Source organism: Python bivittatus, unplaced genomic scaffold (assembly GCF_059951505.1).
Source record: "Python bivittatus isolate LINGU-HERP-01145 unplaced genomic scaffold, Pbiv_v1 ctg000610_np1212, whole genome shotgun sequence".
NCBI lineage: Eukaryota > Metazoa > Chordata > Lepidosauria > Squamata > Pythonidae > Python > Python bivittatus.
In genome coordinates, this window is record NW_028277088.1 from 45,861,247 (window position 1) to 45,886,539 (window position 25,293).

The 25,293-nt window shown below is 34.8% G+C and overlaps 1 protein-coding gene across 12 annotated transcripts in view; it reads right to left on the reverse strand.

The window, feature by feature from the left end:
- Nucleotides 1-25,293, reverse strand: part of CLASP2 (cytoplasmic linker associated protein 2) — a 136,981-nt gene that overhangs the window by 82,639 nt on the left and 29,049 nt on the right. For 11 of the 12 annotated variants that reach the window (XM_088150941.1, XM_088150944.1, XM_088150940.1 and 8 more), the window contains exon 7: nucleotides 22,110-22,180. In XM_088150941.1, the coding sequence (XP_088007067.1) occupies nucleotides 22,110-22,180 (71 nt within the window). Of the gene's footprint in view, nucleotides 1-17,723; nucleotides 17,844-22,109; nucleotides 22,181-25,293 lie in introns of those variants that run through there. The other variant, XM_088150948.1, reaches the window with a different exon arrangement.

Below are 25,293 nucleotides of genomic sequence, written 5' to 3' on the forward strand. Positions count from 1 at the left end.
CTGGTGTTTATTTAAATGCTTTTCTTGACTCAAATGAGCAAAACAGGTTTATTTTGTTTTGTTGTTGCAATATGAATAAACATTCCTGCAACTAAGCATCCTCCTCCTACTGATATTACTATTTGTAAACAACACAGCCATCCCTGCACTGTGTTTGGAAACATGTGCCTGGTACCTCCCTGGCTAGGATGTATGGTCAAGCTGGGAGGCGTTAACAGTTAGGTGAAGAATGCTGAGGAAGGAATTAGCTATTTCTTCTTCATGTTGGATGCCACACTTGATCCTGATCTATTGTTTAATATTTATATAAATTCAAAGGTTGCTCCTTTTACCAGAAAAGAATATTACCAGTCTAAGCTCAGGGACAGATATTTGGTAATGCTGCTGTATGCTGACGATGTAGCAATCCTCTTGCTTATGTAGTTGGGCCTCAGGAGAAGTTTGCAAGCTTTAGCAGAATTCGGTAAGGAGGAAGGGCTTACATTTAATTCCTCCAAGACTAAAATTATGTTTTTTTCAGGAAGACCTAGTTGCCATAAACCTCAATGGCGCCTAGGAACTAACAAAATAGAACAAGTTCCAGCTTTTAAATATCATGGAGTAATCTTTCAAGCCTCTGGAAGTTGGCAGGAACAATCCGGAGTAATCTCTGCCAAAGCCAACAATAGTGCCAAGGCAATCCTGGGCTTTTTTCACTCAAAGGGAGGTAAACACATATTTGCTGCCATTAAGCTGTTTAAAGTTAAATCTATATCCCAAATGTCGTATGGCATATAGATATGCACCTACAAAGATCTAAAGCTCTTTTATACTGTTCAGTCTAAGTTTCTGCAAGCAGGTCCCAAGCTGTCTCCCAAATGTTTTAATTCATAAGGAAACAGTAATGATTCCACTAGAGGCAAGAGTCCGTGTTTGTCATCTCTCTTATTGCTGAAACTCTTATTTTCTGATGGCCCACTGGCCTCACTAATTCTTCTTGATAACTCTGCATCAAGATGGAAAGTAAAAATCATAGCTGACTTGCTTTAGTGGCATTTTCATCCATTCTCTGCTACCTCTAGGTCTAGAGTAAGCCAAAGAGTCTTCAGTATTGCACGTCAGACAGACTTGAGTGCTAAAGGCAATCTACATGGGTGGGTTCCTCCTTGGAAACCTTTTAGACCTGCAAACTATCTGTTCAGTCTGGTTTGTTCAGCCTACTATAGAGCCTTCTTTCTGGCCCACTCTGATGTTCTACCCTCAACAGTATTGGATAGGTGGTTTCACGAAATTCCATTTCATGACAGAAATTGCCCTGTGGCCAGAATGAATCTGAGACCTTAGCGCATGCATTCCTGCACTGTTCCTTTTATGAGAACTTATGTGCTGATCTCCTTGTAGAGATCAAGCTTCTAATGAAGGAGAAGTGGTTGAGTTCCTACTGTCAGACTGGAACCCCATTATTACAAACAGAGTTGCCAAGTTCTTCTTGGCAGCTATTGCCATAAGAAGGCTTAAGATGTCCTAATCTTGGAACAATATAATGAGAAAGCTCTTTTATTCTTTCATTTACATTTATTGTTATTTTATCTACTTTGTCCTGCTGTTGTTTTGTTTTGTTTTGCTTATTTTCTAAAAGGTAAATTTTAACTGGCAGGTCCTTAGGGTTTTATTGCATTTGAGACTTCTTTCAGGTGTTGTTTTGTTTAGTGTTGTAACTACTTTGCTGGTCACTGACCATAAATAAATAAGCTTAAATTACACGTTGGACCCTATACAGCAGAATAAAACAATAAGTTCTTTATTCTATCAGAACTACCAGGAATTTTTATGTTAAAAAATGTTTTAGATCACCCATTTTGCCAATCTTTCTGCAAGCTGGCTGCTGGGAAGCATGGATTATTGACTTTTGTGACCCTTGGATAAAAAGCAATGGAGCAAAGAGATCATAATAAGTTCCAATTATATCCCATGATTGGAACATTCAAAACAAAATTTGTCCTTTTGGAACACAGAACATCTAATTGTTTAGAGTTTTTTTTTCTTTCCAACCAAAGTGGAATGGGCTACCGTTCCAAGCTTGAAACAAATGTTTCATGTTTTCTCTGCATGCTTCTATTAACTATTACTTAAAGGTACCCGAAAAAACACATGCCAATTTTAAAATTCAGCTTTGACACTTATTAGAAATCCATTTTTTAATTTTAAATAAGCAGTATTTCTTTGAAGTCATCACTATTACAACCTCTTACACAAGTCCATTTTCAAATGCAAGCAGTAGCTTCCAATTATGTATCTATATAAAGCACTGAATACAGTAGAGCACTGAATCTTACAAATATGTCCAAATTTCGCAACTTATCTGACTTAGGAATTCTAGGGAAGAGATAAATAAATACATTTTGAGAAGTAGAACCAGTTGCTTAATTTAATTAATCCTTGGAACATCACATTATGACATCTCAAAGAATTAGTAATATCTGTTATAACATAAATATTCATACATAATATTTGAAGTATCTGACACTTGCCCAAATTAAAATAAACAGATCAACAATATGGACTGAGCAACCAAAGCAGCCCATTGGCTTTTAAAAGTAACAGTTTTGACTCTACGTTTGATGCAAGTTGTAAGAAAAGACAAAGTTTAACTTTCAAAATAAATTATCAAAAAGCTGAACCATTTAGACTAAAACTGCAACAATAGTATAGTGAATCAATTTTACATAATGTCAAAGTTGTTTAATACAGCAAAATAAAAAACTTTAAAAAAAAAAGAATCTTGAATTTAAATATTAATTTGGGAAGCTGGAATGAAAATGTAAAGGGAAAGAAAACTTTTTCAGGCTGTGAAACCTGTTTTTTTAAAAAAAATCCTGAAACCCCTGATCAAAAGACAAAGCTCTCTTGATAGGAAATCTGCAATGTTTTCAAATTCCAATGAACTCCCCCCCCCCCAGTCTCTCATGGAACAGCAAAAAGTTCTCATGGACCCCCAGGTATGCACAGAACACTCTGAATAGCCTGTTCCATATCTCACTACTGTACCAGATTAACATCTACAATCTTTAACAATACACTTATTTATGGCGAAACAGAGATAACTGAAAAATATTTTATTCTGAAAACAGTCCTACATGAGAGCCAGTTTGGTGTAGTGGTTAAGGTACTGGATTAGAAACTAGAAAACTGAGTTCTAGTCCTCCCTTAGGCATGAAAGCTGGCTTGGTGACTTTGAGCCAGTCACTCACTCTCAGCTCTTACTCACTCTCAGCTCAACCCACCTCACAGGATTGTTGTTGTGAGAAAAATAGCAGGCGGGAGTGGAGTGTTATGTACACCATTTTGTGTTGTACAAAATAAAGGTGGGATATAATAACAATAACAATAATTCCAACTCAAGAACTTGGAATCAATATTGTTGTCCCAATTAGAGTACTGTGTACTTTTGGAAAGTAGTACTGAATAAGACTTGGAGCTCTAACACTGAAAACACAATACAAGTAGTCCTTGTTTAGCAACCACAATTGGGACCAGCAACTCTGTCGCAAAGCAAAGCAGTCGATAAGTGGGAAATCACCCTGTGCTTTCCAACTTGAAACTGACAAGACTAATCAGTTTCACACCTTCAGGTTTTGTTTGCCTGCTAACCACTCCCTTGCCCTTTGGAAAGCTCACCCCTTGCTGGGATAATTAACAAGAACGGAATTGTTTCTATTTATATTCATTGGAGAGGAAGGGATTACAAGAGAGTAAGCAGGCACACAATGGGGAATACACATCGAAAGCAATGTGCTGGCACCAGCAACACAATGGGGGAGAAAGGAAAAACAACAGGTCAGGCACAGGATGTGTACTGACTGCTATGGTGATCATGTGACTGAGGGATGCTGTGAAGGTCATAAATGTGGACATTGGTTGTAAAGTTATTTTTTTTAGCACTGTCGTCACTTCGAACAGTCAGTAAGCAAGGACTACCTGTACGTGAGTCCATGTCTTCTGCCTCCTTGCAAAGATATCCATTCCATTTCACATTATAATGTAAAAAACTGAAGACCATATTATCAGTCAGGAAGTTATATATGTACCTAGGAATTTTGCTCCAAATCTGTCTGAAAATGCATCATTTTTAATTTTAAAAAACCTGGATGTTCACACCTTCAGTGTTTTTAGTAGCATTTCCTACAAATGAAAAATGAGCTGCATGTAACATCGACATATCACTGGATTTTGAGAAATATCTTTAAATCTGATTGCCAGCTACTACTATTCAGTGCATGTATTTTATCATACATTTGCCCCACACAAACTGTCCTTCAACTGAAAACAAAAGAAGCAGTGTTACACCATAATGTTATCTTGCTGCATTTCTTGTAGGCACATGGCAGAAATCTACTGCTTTGCTGATCCAGAAATGTAGCATATACATATGAATGAGCGAATGAATAAATACATAGATAGCACATTAGATTATAAGAGTGTGAGATCCAGCTCCTCCTAATCCAGAAGTTAATTCAGGATATAATGCTTTTCTTTTCTTATAACTCTTTTAACTAACTGTACAAAAGGTTAAAACTGTACACAGAGATAACTAATTTTCATACCATCAATTAGAAAAGCAATTTTAACATCTCCTTTGAATGAGACCACAGTATAATATTTGTAAAAAAATTAGTGTGAATGGGGGAAAAACTCATTTGCACCAGAATGCTTTCTTTACAGGTGTTGAATATTTGTAAGATATAATACACATGAAACCTCTAAATTATTATGGGTAGATTTAAATACCACTTAACTCTTTTTGACCCAATTCTTATAAATCATAAGTAGAACCAAATATAACATTTTAAATTTAAAAAGACATGTTTTAATTTACCTCAAATCCTATAATACACACAAATTATGTTGTAGCCATTTGGATGCTTTGAGTTTATAATGATTTTGACTTGCTTTGAGAGGTGTAATTTTGTCTCCTCAGGAAAGGAAACAACACTCTTTTTGCTTTACCTTTACTTCCTACTGGTCCAAGATATGTTTAATAATATATTTTTCAGGATTAGATTACAATTTATTTAAAAATACAACTATCTTAAAAGGTAATTAAAAATTCAAATATAAAACATTATTCAGTACAAAATAAAATTAAAACAAATATGCAGCTGTAGCTGATAAAACACCAGTGAAAAGCAATGTACACTAACAAAGACTGAAGTAAGACCAAATGAAGACTGGTATTTAAAATCTTTCCAGAGACCAAACAAGAGATGCTCTATGTATTTCTCGGAAAGTATTTCAACTATGCACAAGGTGGAGAGAAAGTACAGCTGATGGAATCCTAAAATATGCAAACAAGGATAATCCTTCCCACTGAAATCATAGAACAATTGTAATTCAATGGCAAGGAATGCAGACAAACTAAAAGGGGGAAAAATGGTAACTAGGTGTCAGGGATAACTGAATGAACTATCTATCTGGACAAGGAGGAAGAAGATAGAAGTTATTTTCTGGTTCACACCCTGAAACTTTTATAAAATGTATTTAGAGACAGAAGTGAGGATTGCCAAAAACTCAAAGAACTGAATGTAGTTGGTATTAGGCAGAAATATGTCATTCAAAATATGGTATTAGGCAGAAAGGCATGCCACAATATATAAATAGAGAGCAAACCCCAACCCATTTTAGCACGGAAGATGTTACCTAGCCGGGTAATGAAATGTTTGCAAGAAAAGAACCAAGCTCAGAGAACCCCAAGCACTCCGCAGAAATACGTCTATTCCATCTCCAGAAAACAAGTATAAAAGCAAAATGGAGAAAGAAATCCAGTGCCTAGAATCCTGAAGAGAGTACTCTGTTTCTGCATTTTGCTGCTGAGTTAGTACAGTTAACTGTATCATCTTCTATTCATAACTGATACTGTTACAGGGGCAGACGACACGGTCCTTTTCTAATGACTTGGAGGAAAACTCCCCAAATCCTGAAACTTTACCCATACCAAGGCCTACTAGAGTTGCAGGTTAAACCATCTGGAAGAATGGCCTAATCTGCCCTAAAGCTCTTTAAAAGAGCCTCTTCTGAAAGAATCAGACTCTGAAAAATGTTTCTTTTTTAAATGGAAGCAAATTTTATTTACTTTTGTTTTTATTTATTCATCAAATATGCATGCCACCTGATTCCCAAGGACTCTGGGTTGCTCAGAACAACGAAAACAAGGGAAATACGTAACAATCAAGAGTGTGTTTGTGTGTGTGCGTGTGAATGAGATGGTAAGAATGATAAGACCTCACAGGAACTAAGCAAAGGGGCTTCTCCTTCCCTTGCCTGAGACCTTAACCTTTATTTAGCTTGACCTTGTAAGATGGATAATGATACCAATATAATCTAAATCAATGCCATTTTTTGCCATATTCTAATCTGCCAAAATAATATCCAGATTATAATGGTATATCATGCCATAGGTTTCCATTAACTGTAAAAAACAAAAGTTGGATCATTCAGCAGTTCTGATTTAGGCAGCAGGCTATGCTATGAGAGGATGCTTACGTATTGATACGATAGAAACAGTATTCAACTGAGCACTATGGAAAAAATATTATGGGATGCTGCCATGTATTGCTTGGAGGAATACAATGCACATATCTGGAAAAAAATATTTCAAACAAGACTCAAGCATGTATGAGAAAAGCTAACTATAAAATAGTTGCTAGTGGTCCTGCAGCAAGGAAGAAGCCTACTAAACTTACAAGGCAAAAGGATATTTGAGAAGCACATCCAGCAACAGTACATGTCCCATCACAGAGAATGAAAAGCCATTTCATATGTGGTTAACATGTTATAAATTCATGACAATTGCTTAAAAGTGTGATCAACATATTCATTAATCAGTTTGAATCCACATTTAGTTATATTTTAGATTTATTGACATCATTAAAACATGAGTTAATAATGGTTAGGCTGTATTGATTTCAATGGGTCTACTAAAGCTGCATACAGTACAGTTTCTTGACCAACCATTGTCTTATGAAGAAGCACCAAAGCTTAAGGAGAACAAAGACATTTTGAAATAGCACAGAGGGGGCCATTTTTGACAGGCAAAACTTTATCCTATTTATTTAGAACAGCATTCATCTTTTATTTATTGTTTTAGCATTGTTTGCATTTTGATGAACGGAGAAAGCCTAAAAATGAATGTATTTTTATACCTGTAAACTATTTTCTAATTCTAGGTGCTGAACAGCTCATTCTTCAATAGAATCAATCATTCATCTATAAAAGCTTTAATATAAGGATGTTCTTTATAGCATTGTTCACACTAAATTATCTGAGAGTGTTAAATTATGCATGAATATAGTACCTACATCCAGCAAGCTATTATAAGCTTTCTTCAGTCACATTAACTTTTATATCCTAGGAAGAACATGAAATAGAATTTTGAAATGAAATGATGAGGAAATAAGAGTTTGTTTAATCTTTTTCATCTGATAACAATCATTAGGAAAATTAGTAAAAGCAAAACCAATTCTATTGGAGTGATCATTTATCTATAACGAAAGAATCTGTAGCCAAATGCACATAGTTGCTCCAAATACTCTGCATTTTCTTAACTTCCATGGAGATTGAGTTTAATTTGTTCATCTTTCAGTTTTATGCCACTTAACAGCTAAAACTGAGAAAAAGTGCATGAAATCTAAGAGAAAATTACAACTATACCTCATGTATAAGATTGCCTTTACATAGCTTTTATTGCATATTGTTTACTTATTTATTATGTACTTATTTACTTATTTTGCAGTATATATATATACATATAGCCTACCCCAGTTCCAAAGGACTATAGGTGATATATTACATCAAACAAAGAAACATTAATAATCAATGTATCTTTCAGAGTAAGCTCAGCAAAAAGGCTAGAGAAGGAAAAACTACGGAAGGGAAATAGGGATCTTGTATATCCTGTCTAAAACAGACACATTGGAAATAGAATACAGGGATTGTTGTTTTGCACATTTCTCTAGTGCAGGATTAGATCATATTTTGCTGTATGTGAGTTTTGTTGCAAATACAGAAGTATTATTTTTTCAGCAATGTATTCCAATAACTCAAAGAGGCTTTAAATGAGGGCAATAGAACTCAGAAATTGAATAAAGTTTTAAAAATAACATCACAGTAAAATGTGTAGCAGGGACCTGGGTTTTGTAGAAAGGCCTGCTATGTACTTTTTGTTTATTTTTTATTATTGAGAAGAAGGAAAAAAAACACATAGAAAGTGCTTTAACAAAAAAGTGAAAGAAATACAACAAAGAAAAAAATGTTAATGTCATTATAACAGTAAAAAAATTACAATTCTATATATGCTTATCTAATGCAAATATTATTCAAGTACATATATATTTCTAATACGGCCTGCTATGTCCTTGAGTACTATAGACAATATAGCAACCTATATTTAATTACAGAAGACTAAAACATTCTCTACCATGGAACATTTTCCCCAGCTTCTAATCCTTGCAGAAGGATCCTCCTTCTAATCCAGAAAGATACCATAGTCAATGGTGTCAAATTCTGCCAAGAGGTCTAACAGGACTAAAGCAGGTATATTTCACTACCCAGATCCCATCAAAGATCATTCATAATAGCAATCAGTGCTGTTTTCATCCCATGTTCAGGTCTGAATCCTGACTGAAAGGCATCAAGATAATTAATTTCTTCTAGGATCCTCTATAGCTGATTTCTCACCACCTTCTCAACAACTGCATAGTTAAGCTTCTCCAGAAACATTATCATCCTTAGGTGTTTTTCATAAAGCCCTGATGGATCAAGAGAAAGTTATTTCTGAGTTCTTTCAGTTTCCAGTAACAATTTTGCAGTGATTCAGGATCTATGGTGTGTGCATCAGGAACAAGAACCATATTATAAATCAGACAATATACTGCTATGTATGTAGAAAAAGACAGGATTTTCTCAGGTCTTGATACTTTATCAAGATACTTGATACTTCCCCCTGGAATTTTTACAGAACTCTTGGAAAAAGCCCAGAAGTCTAGAAAAGGAGAGAAAGCATTGAAACAGAAATAAAAAGCAACTCACACTAGATATTTTTTAAAGTGGATATATAAGCTAGGTAGTTATAAACTATACTTACAACATCATGTTTTGCAAGGTGCTTTTTTTGTGTGTGTGCACCAAATGGTGTAGTAGTAACTCAAACAAGCTTATAAGGCAGCTTAGCTGTTTTCATCAATACCAATAAAAAAGGGAAAAGGAGTTCAGCTGTTCAGTTATCTTCCAGGAAGCCCTTTCCTCCTCAATTTCTCCATCTACGGATATAAAGAAGCATACTAGTCCTGATATTAGAATAGATATGTAGCCATCAGGAACAGTGATCTCTACTAACTGCCATGAGTTTTGACAATATAGGAGAAATAATAATAATTTTAATCAGAATAATTATCAGAATTATTACCATAATGCTACTGAAGTATATTAACTGGACCTTAATTTATCACATTTTCCAGCAGAATTAAGAATAGGAAATACAGGAAACACTGTACACTTATTATATTCGTTTAGACATAATGGATTTGCAAAAACCAAAAGTCAAACACTACAGTTTTTTTTTTTCCCCAGTCAGAATCCACTATACAAATAGCACCAAAGGACCATTTCCCCCCTAGATCTATTTCAACCTCTCAATTGCAATTACTGAGAACTTAGACTTCTATGAGAATGCCTACAAATAAACTCTTGGAAAAGACAAAACAAGATCTAAAAAAGAAATATAGAAGTAGTGGCTTTATAAAAAAATATTTGATCACCAGTACTATAAATGTAGCCTAAAACTGGAATACAGTACCCTGATCCATCTGCTAGCTTTCTAGAAAGACTGATCAGAGCAGAAATCAGAAAAGAGAAATCTGAAACCTTTTAAAGGTCTGCAAACAATTGCAGTTGATTGCTAGCAAAATGGCAAGTCTAAGTCATACCAAGGATTCAGATATCAACACCTTACCTCAACACCCATTATGCCCCCCCCCCTTTCTACAACTTACTGAAGTTGGGATTTCTTAAGAATTGGCTCCAAAGAAGGGCAGAAGAAGGACCCAATGTCTGATCTACCTCTGCCTATCTCAACAGAAGGAAACAGCAGATCTTATGGTTTCTGGGACAGTGTCCCTGGAATCCAAATATAACTATTGATCCTAATTCACTTAACATAAACACTTTAAAAAGTATTAAATAAAGAATGACCTAATAATAATAATGCATACAAATTAGAGGGTTTTAAAATACATTTGGAAAGTATTTCCTTTCTTGATGTACTTTAAGAACATAGCTCAAACAGTCATGAGGAAAAAATAAATTAGGCTACTGTAAGGATTCAGTTCCCAGACTGAAATAAATGACGGGCCTCAGTCCAGATTAATAAATGGGTATGGGCTATATTGTAAACTCTACTGGCATACCAAAGATAAAAATCAGTCAAACTCTTCAGATTTTTTTCAGAAGCTAGATTTCAGAAAGCAGAAACTAAACTGCTCATTTATAGCAACTGTTTACAAAAATCTAAAATGTGAACCCATTTTTGTATATCAGTATATTCCAAGACAGCTCCTAGTGGTAAATCTAATACTAGCATATTAAGAAAAAAATTATTTGCTTAATGGAAGTTGATAAACAACTTTAGACTACTTTACTTCTCACAGTAATTTATACATCTCCAAAGACATTGTATTGTAATGCAATTTAAGAATTGCATTCTTGTTATTTTAGTCAGCATGGTTCATTAATTTTATACAACTCAGTCCTTTTCTTATGACACACTTTTTAATTCACTTCTAAAACATATGGTTTAATTTGAAAGAATGCTATATAATTACTGAACTAGAATTAGATTTCTGCAATGTGAACTTTGCCTTTTTAAAAATCAAGCTGAAGTTGCTGGATAAAAAGCTGGAAGCCAGTGGGATTTATCATCTACAGCTTCAGGTTTTAGTTGGAATTTGTAGGAATTTTCCAGGTAACTAATTAGCAGAGTAAATTTTCCAAGAAATATACTATATAAAAAATGGTCCTCACCCATCCAGCAAATCAGAAAAGAAAAGGTATTCCTGCTTAAACAGACTATCTTCTCTCTGTCTTTCTCTTTTCTTTACCCTCACTATTTCTATTTTTATCTAAAAGAAGCTAAGCCAGCTTCCATCCCACCAAGCTCAGGAGCTGATGAAATACTAGCAGATCTGCATAACAATATCAGGCAATTAAACTGGTACCCACAGCTTATAAACAGGAATGTAAACCACAGCACTGACTAGGAGACTGAAAATGATCTATCTGTTTGCCTAGATTTGTATCCTATCTTCCATTCAGAAGTTCAAGGTGGTATAGACAGTGCTCCCTTCTCACAACAACAATCCAGTGAGGTAGCCTGGGCTGAGAGTGTGTCAATGGTCCAAAGCCACCCTCTGCCTGAGGGTGAACCTGAATCTCTCTAGCGCCAGTCCAATTCCTTAATCACTATAACATATTGGATCTCTTCCAAAACAAAAAAGTCAGTATTAGAGAATGCTTAAAATACTGTACTAATAAATGAATAAATTAAAAATCCATATAACTTAAATGGTAGTTAGATAATACTGAAGATTTTATAATACAGATGTTAACAGTACACAAAATAATAACTGCCAGATATACAAGCTGGATTCAGAAGAGGCAGGCACCCAAGCTTACATTGCTAACACCTGATGGATAATGGAAAAAGCCAGGGAATTGCTTTATTGATGTATTGACTATGTAGACCACAACAAATTATGGATAATCCTTAAAAACATGGGTAATACCAGGCCACCTCATCTGCCTGCCTATTAAAGCATTTGTATGATGATCAGGAATGCGATAGTTAGAAAGGTATATGGCACAATTAAATTTTTAAAAATTGGGAAGGGAGTGCAATAAGATTGTAGAGTCTCATCTTATTTAATTTATTGCTGAATATATCATGAGAAATGCTGGCCTAGAAGAAATAGATACTGGAATTAAAATTACTGTGAGAGACATCAACAACATCAGCTATGCTGATTATGCCATTCTAATGATTAGAAATGAGCAAGTGTTCTGTTGAAGGTAAAAGAAGTGTGTGCAAAAGATGGTCTGCTGTTCAGTATTAAAACAAACAAACACTAAGACTGTTGACAGGCAATGCCAATTCAATGTAAAGACACAGAGAAGAAATTGAGACAATGCCAGGCTTTGTCTACTTAAGCTCAAACATTCACAGGGATAATAATGATACAGTAGTCATGAAAATAGAGATATCTTCTACTCAGGAGAAAGACTATGACAGATCTAGACACAATGTTAAAGTGCAGAGACACTGCTTTGACAATAAAGGTACATTATTGATGCCATGGTTTTCCCAACTGTAACATGTAACTGTAAACTGGATCATCAGAAAGGCTCAATGAAGAAAAATAGATGATTTAAAATGGAGAATACCTTGAAGTGCAAGAAGAATGAATCATTCAATACTACATGAAGTACATGGGAAGAGGTATGAGTGGGGAATCTTAGGATTCTGTCCTGGGCCCAGTGCATTTCAACACTCTTCAAATGACTTAGATGAAGGGATACTCAGCAAAATTGCAGAAGACACAAAGCTGGGGTGAATTGCTAACCAACCCCTCAGAAAACACCCTCAAGGTTCAAAAGGATCTTGAGACTTGAACATTGATCTCTATCCAACAAAATGCTGTTCTATGGAAAGAAATGGAAGTTCTACACTTAAGTATAGGAAAAAACCAACCAACCAGATGAACAGATACAAGATAGGTAGTACCTGGCTTGGCCATAGTACTTTTGTGAAGGAACTGTGTGTCCTGGTAGACCACAGATTAAGCATGGCCCAGCAGTGTGCTACAGAAGCCAAAACAGCCAATGTAATCAGCAGAGGTATAATGTCAAAATCACTAAATGTAGTACTGGTCAGACTGCACCTAAATATTGTGACAAGTTTTGGTCACAATACAAAAAGGATGCTGAGGAACTAGAAAGAGTGCACAGAACAGTAATAAAGATAGTGAGGAGCTTGAAACGTGTAGGCTAAATGCTTATGCTATGAAAACAGTTTAGCCTAAAGAACAGAAGGGGAGATATGATAGCAGGCTTGAAGGGCTGTCACAGGGAAGACGATGTTGATTTATTCTTCGTAGTGTCTGAGGGTAGGACGAGAACCAATGGGTGGAAGCGTTGCAAAGACAGAGCCAAACATGAAATAAGGAGCAATGTCCCAAATGTAAAAGCCATTAAGCAGTGGAACAACTCCTGGAGTTATGGATGCTTCATCACTGGAGGTTTGCAAACAATGGTTGGACAGCAATTTATCTGGGATGGTCTGAAGATTCCTGCAGTGGGCAGGAAGTTAGACTAGAAGACCTTCAAAGTCCCTACCAGGATTCTCTTCTAAGTAAAACTAGACTGCTCACTGAGAGCACTAATAATGAAATCAAAGCTTAAATATTTCAAACACATTAATGCAAATGCAATATTCAGTGGAGAAGCTTCTTGCGCTTGGAAAAATTGAAGGGAACAGAAAAAGACACAAAGAGAGGACAAGGCAGCTGAATATTATCACTGATGACATAAGCATGAGTTTACAAGAACTCAAAGCAGCAGATACTGACAGGCAATCCTTGCAAAATGATGTCCATCGGGTCACAAAAAGAATGTACTGCTTGACTGAACAATAACTATGGATCTTATATCTACTAAAAAATAAGCTCCTTTAGATATGGTGAGAATTTTTCACAGGTTAAGTGTGTAATGAATTATAGTTTGACATCAAAAGGATTAATGTTAATTTATTAAGCTACTTTAAGTAAAAAAAAAAAAAGTTTACCAATGTTTTAAAATGTTTCAGACTGAATAATATCAAATAATCAAATAAATTTAAGGTACAATATTTTGATCTTTACAAGAATTTTAGGAGACATAAGATTCTCAGGATGTCCTCCACTAAAGGAAGGGTACGGAAAATAAAGGGAATGAGAAATCTATCTTTCTTTTATTAGCACTGAAAAACTTGGGAAATGTGACCAAAACTCTGTCTTATTAGTCTGCCTTATAAGCTAACATCCTTTTCTTGCAATATGACACTTTAATTTTTTACAATTCTATTGGCAATCTAAATACATTTAGCTCTTCTCAAGACAAAATGCTATTCCTGCCAGAAGCAACAGTATTTTGAAACTGCCTAAGTCCAGAAAACTATTGAAATGTGGATTGTTTTCAAATGGGAAAAATTAAAAATAATGAAGGGCTTAAAAAAATGAGGCCAAGGACAGCAAGTGTGATCACCACCTGGCACATATCAGCATTAAACGCAAGTATGTAATAAGTTCAATCTATCTGAAATACAAGTTCTGTTTAACAAGCTTTAAAATACAAGGAAGTTTCTGTTAAATGTACTCTGGTTTGATACTAAATATAGCATTCTATAGGACAATCCATTTTAACAGTAACTTAAAATGATTTGTGATCAGGAGTTAACCCATCTATGCCCTCTCAACAAATCTAAATCTTCCAACAGTTTAAAATAAAAACCAGTACAGTATTATGGTTACGGTGTTGGATTAAGAAGGATTAGGTTACAATATTTATTTAGTTATGAAGTCCATAAGATGATCCTGGCCCAGTCATTAGCTCTTACCTCATAAAACTGTAGTGGGAACAAATTGAGGGGAATGCCATGTATACTGTGTTGCTACCAAGAGACTAAAGGCAAAGTATAAATTTAAATAAAGTCCTTTAGAGTTTGAATTCACTAATGAAGAATAACTGCCAACAAATTTGCATTAAAAAACCCAGTAACTTTCTGAGGGGTCTTAAATTATACAACTTGATCTTATGCCCTGCACTGTAACAATACAGAGCAAATATCCTGGGTAGAACCTGAAAATCATATTTTGATTAACAAGAGATACAACTTTATCCTTTTAGAGTATTTATCTCTCTCTCTCTCTCTCTCTCTCACACACACACACACACACACACAAATAGTGTCAAGAACTATTCTCTATCAGTTTTTTCTGTAGCATTAGAATCTGATGTGAATATATTAAAATATTTTTATTGAACAAACATTTGTACATTTCAAAATATGAAAAGAACAAACTGTGATTGCTGAAGCTTTACAATATATATTCAGTATTTAAAAGGGGAAAGCTGGGAGTTTTAAAATAAAATGAATGTAGTCTTTTACACTCACAACCCTCATTATGGAAAATTAAGGATCAAATTCAATGTACAAGTTTGAAATGTACAAAATTACATTAAGGAAAGCTCATATATTACAATCATTGTCCTTCTACTTGGATTCGCAATATATGTAAGACAACATTCTGGTAGATTTCATACCTTGAAGAATACATATATCTTTTCCCATGAATAAATAACATATTTAACACAGTACCTTTAGTATTTGCAATATATTACTACCAAGCTTTAATTAAATTCTGTTGTTCCCACATTTATTTCTATTAGTAAATCTGACAAGTTGAAGGTACTTCAACTTAATCATGGAGTTACCCCCAATTTATTTTTTCAAACTGCATCATACCTCGTATTTTAGAGTGCCCCTCATATTGAAAATAGCTCTAGACAGAACAGTAGTAAGGAGTTAGGAAAACCCTGTTGTATTATCATAATTCAGTTTGGACAGAAGCACAAGCAAATAGACTGATTCACTGATTCACTGATTCATCCATTCACTGCCTTTGCTTCAGGAGCTCAAGGCAGTGTACATAGTGCTCCGTCCTCCCGTTTTTCACCACAACAACCCTGTAAGATAGGTTGGTCTGAAAAGTGGCCCAAAGTCACCCAGAGTGAATTTCAATGGCTATGGTGGATTTGCATCTGGGTCTCCTTGGTGCCAGTACAACACCTTAACCACCACACCACACTGACTCTTTACCATGGCATTCATTTATTTAGTTGTCTGGATAATTCCTTAATTTCTTCCAGATTCAACTAACAATATGCTTTCAGAATCTTGTAGAGAACTGCAATTGTATCTGACATTTTACACAAGGCTTTTCCATACCAGTGTTACCTGACATCATGCTGTAGTATTTCATTCAGAAACCAAATACTTGGCATAACAAACAATTAAATTCTTGCCCATGACAGTTATTCAAGCATACTTAGCTACTGCATTTGAAGTAAGCAAATGTCCTGATTAAAAATGAGTATATAAATGATACTATTTGTGGAAAAAGCAAATCAATAAAAAGGCACTCCTTACAATGCTTAATAAAACTGTTCAGAATCTGGGTGTATTCCAGAATGCTTTAACATATGCAACAGAGGAAGTAAAACTCCACTTTACAGAAATACATAAAACAGATAAATAACCTTTTCCCACTTGCAAAGCTAGTCATAAGATGGTGATAAATCTAAACAGAAACATTATAACTAATAAATTCATCATAACCAATCTACGCAACGTTAGGTAAATAAAAGTTTTCAGATTGTCCAGTACAGGAAGATTAATCTAAGGGGTGTTTTCTTAGACATATACTGAGAAATCTCATATTTAAACAGCCTTAATTACATAAACAGAGATGAATTTGCAATGTAAATACATTTATAAACTTTCAGTGAACTGGTAAAGTGTATCTAATAATATCAAAGTTCAAGTTTTTTCCTAATTTCCAAGAATACAAACATCTCAGGAATGTGTAAGAACACTCATTTCACAAATAGATATGTACCAGCAATAATTGTCTTCTACGCTTTTGCCTTCAAATTACAGGTAGTCCCCAGTTTAAGAACAAGTTCCATTCCCAAGGTCTGTACTTATGTCCAATTTGTATGTAAGCCAGAACAGTATTATTGTATAATACTGTATAAGTAATATTGTGTAATGAACTCGAACCATTGTGTATTTAACTCAAATTTTGCTACAATAGGTTCCGTTCTTAACTATGGGTTGTTTGTATCCCAGGTGTTCTTAACCTATGGACTACCTGTATTTATTCCTACTGGCAAACTGATTACCTCAAGCATTCAATATAAACTGAAGAATGAACTTAATGCTTTCGTATTTATAATGGATGGAGATAGTATATTAAGTTCCATAAAAGGAAACAATACAGTGTGTCTATCTAGTAACATTTGAATACATCATAAAATGTCTAAAGGATAATGTGATTGAACTGCCCCATTTAAATAAACTAATGAACACATTCTAATCTTTATTGTGCCAAGATCCTCAAGACAGTGCAAGATGATGGCCATGACAACCTACTCTGTAGGATCCAAATTATGTATCAACCTTACTCAAGACTTTAACATATCTTTGTTCTTAAAAGATTATCCCCCTTTTTACTTGAAAAAAAGTATAGCATCATAATAAACTAAGGATACTTTTACCCTAATTTGTAGCTAGGTAAGATGACACGTTCAGCTTCTCAAAACATAAAACCAGACACACAATTGAAAGAAACAGCTATTCTCTATGTATACTACTTGTACTTCTGCTTAAACCTAATTTAAACTGAAATCTGGAAAAACAGATCATATATAAATTATGGTACAACATGGATTTGACATGCTTACCATGGCAAGGTTGTTTCAACATTCAAGTGCACAAATTCAAACCTGCATAATAACTATATGAACTGCACGGTTATTTTCAATGTTTTCTTCACCATTATGTTTAAATGAAAATAACTAAAAATGAAAGTGGTACTCACCATCCCCAACAGCCATTACGCAGTTAAAATATTACTGATGGTTTTTCAGAGAAGCCAAACACAGTAGAAGACTGTATGTTCCTGCGCCACTCTCAGCCCAGTGCAGCGTGAAAACAGACACGGCACTGTGTGACCCAGTCGGATCTGCAGCTCTGTACTGCAACAAGCAACAGCTGCTATGCCACTTCAGAATAAAAGCCCTGCTTCTTTTAGGAAACTCCTTCTATCTATTGCAATAAACCTTATTACTGCTTAAACTAACGGTGCATTTCAGTAGTACAGTAAGATTTCCACCCCCACCCGCCTTTATTTCTACCCTTGCACTGAGCCTTTTTCTTTAAAGGCTCTGCTTACAACCAATGAAAATTATTCCACAAGGGCTTTTAATGCAATCATCAAAACACAAGGCATGTGTTTGGGAACCACATCTTGCTTACATTCCCTAAGGATTCATGTATAATCAGGATTAGTCACATGATCGATTACCTGATTTACATAGGTGTAACAGAATCAAATCAAATCTTATTACAGCCAAAAAAGATCAGCAAAATAAAACATTTACCAACAATGATATAAGGACAGTGCAGGAAGAAATTAAAGATGTATGATATTTTTGTTTGGCTTTTTCTTCCTGTCTTTTTTCTGCTGTGTTCTCAATCTCCCATTGTACACAACTATCACCGGCTGCTGTAAACAATCACGTCAAAGGCAGACTGTCAAAGGCTTTTCTGTTCAAAGAAAGCTGTACCACTGTTTCTGGTAAAGCCAGTGACATAAATCTGAATTAACCACATAGTAAAAAGGCAAGTCTGCAGTACTCTGCTTGCCAACAAGATTTCCATTTCACAGCAATTCACAAAAGTCAAATACAAGCATTTCCCACAGAAGCTTCACAAATGTAAAATAAAAAACACAATTCAGCACACACACATATGTTAGGAAATTACATCTTTGATTCAGCAAGCTATTTAAATTGTGATCTACAGTCAAAATGTATTTTTATGTGAAGTAGACTCACAAATTTCACTGCTGGGATTTTTCCTTAAATCTTGACAGCCTATGCACTTTCACACAAAACTGTATTGAAACTCTGCTTCCCCTTAAAAAAGAAAAGGTCTAGAAATCTTCTTTTACATATTGCAGAAAGAATTCAGAAACAAATTGAGTATGAGGACTCTGTTTAGAGTCGTAGATCTAAATCAAAAGTAAGAACCAAAAAGAGCCATGTTGTGATTCCTGCTCAACCACAAAGCTCACTGGGAAACAGCGAGTTACAATCTCTCAGCCTAATCAATCCCTGAACTCTTGGATAAGATGTAATGAAATTGGTTCAATCACTACCAATAGACTACATTGGAGATAGAAAGGTAAATAAACCATATTTTGTCTTCTTCAGGCTACAATTCATTAAAATACCAATTATTTCTTCTCCCTGCCCTCCTCTCAAAGTAAACTCTGTGTCCTATTACATTATTTTCTCTTCTTCTCCAGCTGATGGGGTGAGGCCCACCAGAAACAAATGGAATGGCTTAAAGATTATCTTTCTTTTCCCAAAGATATGGGCAAGCGAGAAAATATACATGCTGCTTTACTGACACAGTGAGAGCACTCGTCCTCTTCTTTCATTCGTTCTAACATAATCAGCCTCGAGTCAGTTCCCATGACTACAACAGCTATTCCTACTATTCACAGTATCTGAAGTCAAAGATTAATCTGATAGTATTTTCAGATTTCCTTTTTGTTTTTGAAAGGTATTCCTGCCCCAAAACTATTTCTCAGTAAACCAATGGTCCAGAAATTCTATATCAAGCTGAGGGTGAGCTGTCATCTTGCTTCGCAAAATTATCGGAAGGGCCTGATAATGGCAAATAGCTATAACTATGCTAATCAGAAAAATGATGCATGAACTACATATATTACAGGTAAGTTAATACAGGATTAAATCCATTAACACAAAATAATCTAAGTAAAGTAACCAAGTAAAAAATAGTATTCACTGAGAGGTTGGGAAGGGTGGGCTGGAGGGACTGTTAGACAGCATTTTTCAGTAATCTCAATTTGTTTTTATTTCCTTTGTTTCCCCTCCTCTTTCATATTTTAGGTTTATTTAAACCTAATATATGAAAAAATAAACCTAAAATAAAAAATAAACTTAAGATATGAAAAAGGAGGGGAAACAAAAGAAATTAAAACAAATTGAGATTACTGAAAAATGCTGTCTAACAGTCCCTCCAGCCCACCCTCCCAACCTCTCAGTGAATACTACTTTTTACTTCATTTAACAGTTTTATGTTGGGAAAAAAGGTTCAACATGCCAGCTTTGTATTTACAGCTAAAATCAATGTACATGGTTAATTATATTATTAATCCCACCCTAGTAATTGTAATCTAATAGCTATGTGGACATTTGCATTTGTGCATATCCTTCATAGTGCAATGATGGCAACGAAGTTGAGTAATTTACAAGCTTCTAGGTCTCCTGATATTTCCATAGACATAATTACTTCTAAGGGGAAAAGAAGTCTAACAAAGCTATGTGTAATCAAAGCAAGTAACAAATATCTATGGTACAAACACATATTTGTGTATGTTTAATATTTGCATGACAGAAGTTAAGACTGTCCTGTTTCATATTATGTTCCAAGTCTGGAAATAAAACTTTGATAACATTCATATAACCTGGATTATAAAATATATATTTGAAAGCAAACAAGGTGCTGCCAAAAAAATCTAGTTATGGTGGTGTTTATTATGAAAAACAGGAAATTATGACATTTTAAACTATTTTTAATCATAGTGGTTTTCTCTAACATTTAAAACAAATTCTGCAGAAGGAACAGTGCTTACAGAACTGAGATTCTAAGAACAGAGATTCTATGAGTTCTGGTGTGTCTGCAATGTCTGTTTCCATGGAAATGGCTGGTCAACTGCTAGGATGAACTAGGAGAAACTTAACACACCTTGTTTCGAGGAGCACATCAATTTCCGTGAAGATTACAAATGAAAAACAACTGACAAGCTTGAGACTTGGGAACAGTTAAAAGCCACAACAGACAACTCTTGAAGAGGCTGACTATGAATAAGGTAGTTATACAGACTTGCAACAGAAATACCAATGTATTTATTATATAGTTATTTATTTAAAGAACTGCAACAAAAACTGAGCTTTCCCATGCCATAAAGATACTGTATACTGTAATCAAGACAGAAATATTAATTGTATGATACTTACAGTCTGAAGAAAATGTTGAGTCAATAATGTAAGTTACATGTAGTATTTTGTCTTGTCTTATATATACAAGAATTTGTTTTCCTGAATGGTTCATATATCACAAGCAGGATAAATGATGCTCATCCACAGAAACAAATACAGGTACCTTTTGTGATTAAAGGTGTGCTAGAAATGCTCATAGAATGCATCACTGAGTCTCATGTGAGTTGTAATTTTTAAAAGGAATTTGTGCTTTCTTTGATATAAATAAGCTGTTAGAAGCAAGGTTTTTCATAAACTATTTATGGTAAGGTGATCAAAGTGCAAAAAAGTGTTAGAAAGTTTTCTGAAACAGTGAGAAAATAGTGCTACCCTATTTTTATATTTTTGTTGCACTTATATCCTGCCCTTCCTCTGGGAAATCATAACTGCATCCTTGGGGTCCCCCCTGTTTCATCCCATAACAATTTTTTTTTTATGGACTATATTGAGAAGACTGAAGACTTTGCACAAAGACCCTCCATGAGCTCTGTCACTGACTAAGGATTTGAATCTGAGCCTTCTTGGGTCCAAATCCAAACACTTAAACACTACACTACATATCCTATACAAATGTAATAAAAATATCACTTCTACCTTGAAAATACTTCAGAAATTACAAGCAAAACAGAAGCACCAAGAAACACAAATGACCATAAACTAAATAATAAAATCAAATGGAAAATTCAGCATAAACGATAAAGAACAAAATTTAAAAACATTCATAAACCTATAAAATCAGATAAATTATCAGAATAAATGTGATCAATATCGACAAAAACTGACCTTAATCTGAAAAGGTACTGCAAAGCCAGTAAGGATTTAATCATTCTAACTCACTAATGGCTATCATCTTCTACTTGATATCAATAACTAATGAAGTTCTGATATGTTTACTGAACCTTATAAAGATTGTCTTATTAAAGATGCAGAAATACTAGCAATAAAGTTTATGTGATCACTCACCACTCAAAGAGTACACACATTTCTGCAACTATATTAACTTCATTAATATCTAATGTTTGTGAGAAACAGTTAAAGCTAAAACAGAGGTGCTAGAACTTCTTTCATTTTAAATATTCATTTAAAATTGACTACTTTCAACACCAAAGTAACATAAAGCAATGGATACTTACCACTGATACTGCTTGAAATCATACTGCCGCTGTTTCTTACTTCATCAAATTTCATAAATATTGTCTGTAATCTAGAAAAAAAAAGTACAAATGAAAGACATTTCACATTTTTCCCTTCCAAATCCAAATTATTATTTTAGATTATGATTTAATGTAATGTCCACAATTTAAGATTTCCCTTTCTCTGTTTAAACACCAAGTTTTAGAAATATCATTCTCACAAACACAAGAATCAAAGGTAGTACACAACTTAACAGATTATAGTGAACATAGCCTAGTTTGTTTTTTAAGTAGGATAAAAACAAAAAGTACATCTGAAAAGGAAGATAATCTGGTAAGATAAAGTTCTTGTTTAATTAGTCTCATCATACTTTTTTTCTTACAATTATCTACCTAAAATGTAATACTGACATATCTTGTGCTCAAACTTCTTTTTGGGTTTCCTGTTTAAGGTACTGTCCATTTCACCAATTTTTATTCTTTACATCTAAGCCTAATTTTAGCAATTAATTTTGGCTAGTTTCCTAGTGCTTGCTGTTCCTAGAATTTGGTAATCCTTATTAGAGTTGCTCATTTTTTTTATTACTGTATTGTCTGTTTCTCAGCCCAGAATTCAAAGCTTTATAACTGGTGTGCTAATTGTATTTTTATAACCCAAAGTTAGATTTCAATGATATAAAAGAGTTTTAGATGCTCAGAGAAAACAAAACATGGGGCAGGCTGTAACCAGTGAGTATCCTAACTTAATGAAAAATCAGGTTTCCATTTCAGTATATGGAATCTGAAATATCAATATTGCTTGGAAACATTCATTTTGAAAACAAACTGATTTCTCAGTTTAAAATACATCATATGCATAATTCTCAGCAATACTACATGCAGTCAACTACTGTACAGTATTGACTTCCTGTAACCTTAAATTCAAAATAAAGTTTTCAGAACAATGATTAACTTTAAACATTAACAGGAGCAATATGCAACCAAATGGTAAACATTCACAATAATTACTTCTTGAAATTTCTTTCAAAAGAAAGGGAGGAAGGATTTTTAAAGGAGGCAATATATGGCTATGTAGATTAAAGTGGCTTCACCAAAGGTAGTTTCACTAAAGCAGCTATAAAAATTTAGAAAAATTCAATAAACAAGTTGGGGATAATGTACCACTATTTTTCCTTTATAAAAATCCAAGAGATTAGAATATAGAGAAGGTAAGGTATCTTTTATCTTTCTTGCAGATTTCTAAAAAGTACATTGTACATTTGTGTAAACACAGAATATCTATCCAAACAATTCAATCACACAGGAGAATTCTGCACATGCCCAGTGCAATTTTACAGGGCCTTGATAGATTTAGGGTGGGAGTTCAGTCTGAAGAAAAAATGTGTGGCACAGAGATCAAAAACTGGTCTGGAAGGATCCTTTTTGGGGAACTATGATATAAAAGCAAAGCCCCTCATATTACCACTTCCTAAAGTTCTTGGGAAAAAAACAAGGAAAGTCCCTTAAATGACAATGGTTGAAGTAGAAAGTGTTCGGGTAGAGTATTTACTGAAATCTCTGGTAGAGTCGTAATGGGGAGAGGAAATAACCTTGAGGAACAGGACTGTAACAAGACAACGGTCAGATACAACGGTGCTTCAAAGTTTGTGAGCCCTTTTGAATTTTCATATTTCTGCATAACTACCTAAAATGTGACTGTTCTCCACACAAGTCTTAAAACTAGATAAGAAGAACCCAACTAAACAAATGAGTCAAAAACATTATAGTTCATTGATTTATTGAGAAAAATGATCCAAAGTTACATATTTGTGTATGGCAAAAGTATGTGAACCTCTAGGATTATCACTTCATAATTAGAGCCAGGTATTTCAATCAATGGACTGATAGTCAGCTATGAGTGTGGGAGGTCCTGCCTTATTTAAAGAACAGAATTCTGGGTATTCACTGTCAAAGTCTGACCTTGACAACACAGGTATGTGGAAGTGTGTCATGGCTCGAAGAAAGGAGATTTCTGAGGACCTCTGAAAACAGTTATTGATGCTCACCAGGCTGGAAAAGCTTACAAAACTATTTCCAGAGAGCTGGACTCCATCTGTCCACTGTCAGGCAGATCAGTACATATGGAGGCAATTCAACACCACTGTTACCTTCCCCAGGAGAGGTCAACCAACCAAGATCACACCAAGAGCAAGGTGTATAATACTCCGGGATGTCTCAAAGAATCCCAGGGTAATGTCTAAGGAACTAAAGGCCTCTCTTGCATTGGCAAATGTCACTGTTCATGAGAACACCGAACAACAATGCTGTGCATGGCAAGGTTGCAAGAAGAAAGCCACTACTCTCAAAAAGATCACTGCTGTCCATCTACAGTTGCAAAAGATCACATGGATAAGCCAGAAGGCTACTGGAAGAACATTCTGTGGATGGATGAGACCAAAATAGAACTTTTTGGTTTGAATGAAAAGTATTATGTTTGGTGAAAGGTAAACACTGCATTCCAGGATAAGAACCTTATCCCATCTGTGAAACGTGGTGGTGACATATCATGTTTTGGGCCTGCTTGCTGCCTCTGGACCAGGATGGCTTGCCATCATTGATAGAACTATGAATTCTGAATTGTACTAACAAATTCTACAGGAAAATGTCAGGTTATCTGTCCGTGGACTGAAGCTCAAGAGAGAGTGGGTCATGCAGCAAGACAACAACCCAAAACACATAAGTCATATCACCAAAAATGGTTAAAGCAAATTAATATTTTGGAATGGCCAAGTCACACTCCTGACCTTAATCCCATTGAAATGTGGAAGGACCTGAAGTTTATGCAAGAAAGCCCATTAACACCCCTGACTTGAAGCTATTTTGTAAGGAGGAATAGGCTAAAATTCCTCCAAGCTGATGTGCAGGACTGATCAACAGTTATCAGAAATGTTTCGTTGCAGTTATTGCTGCCCAAGGGGGACACACCAGTTACTGAAAGCAAAGGTTCACATACTATTGCCACATATATATATAGCTTTGTATCATTTTTCTCAATAAATCAGTGAACAAGTATAATGTTTTTGACTCATTTATTTAACTGGGTTGCCTATCTAGTTTTAGGACTTGTGTGGAAACAGATTACATTTTTAGGTCATATTTATGCAGAAATATTGAAAATTCAAAAGGGTTCACAAACTTTGAAGCA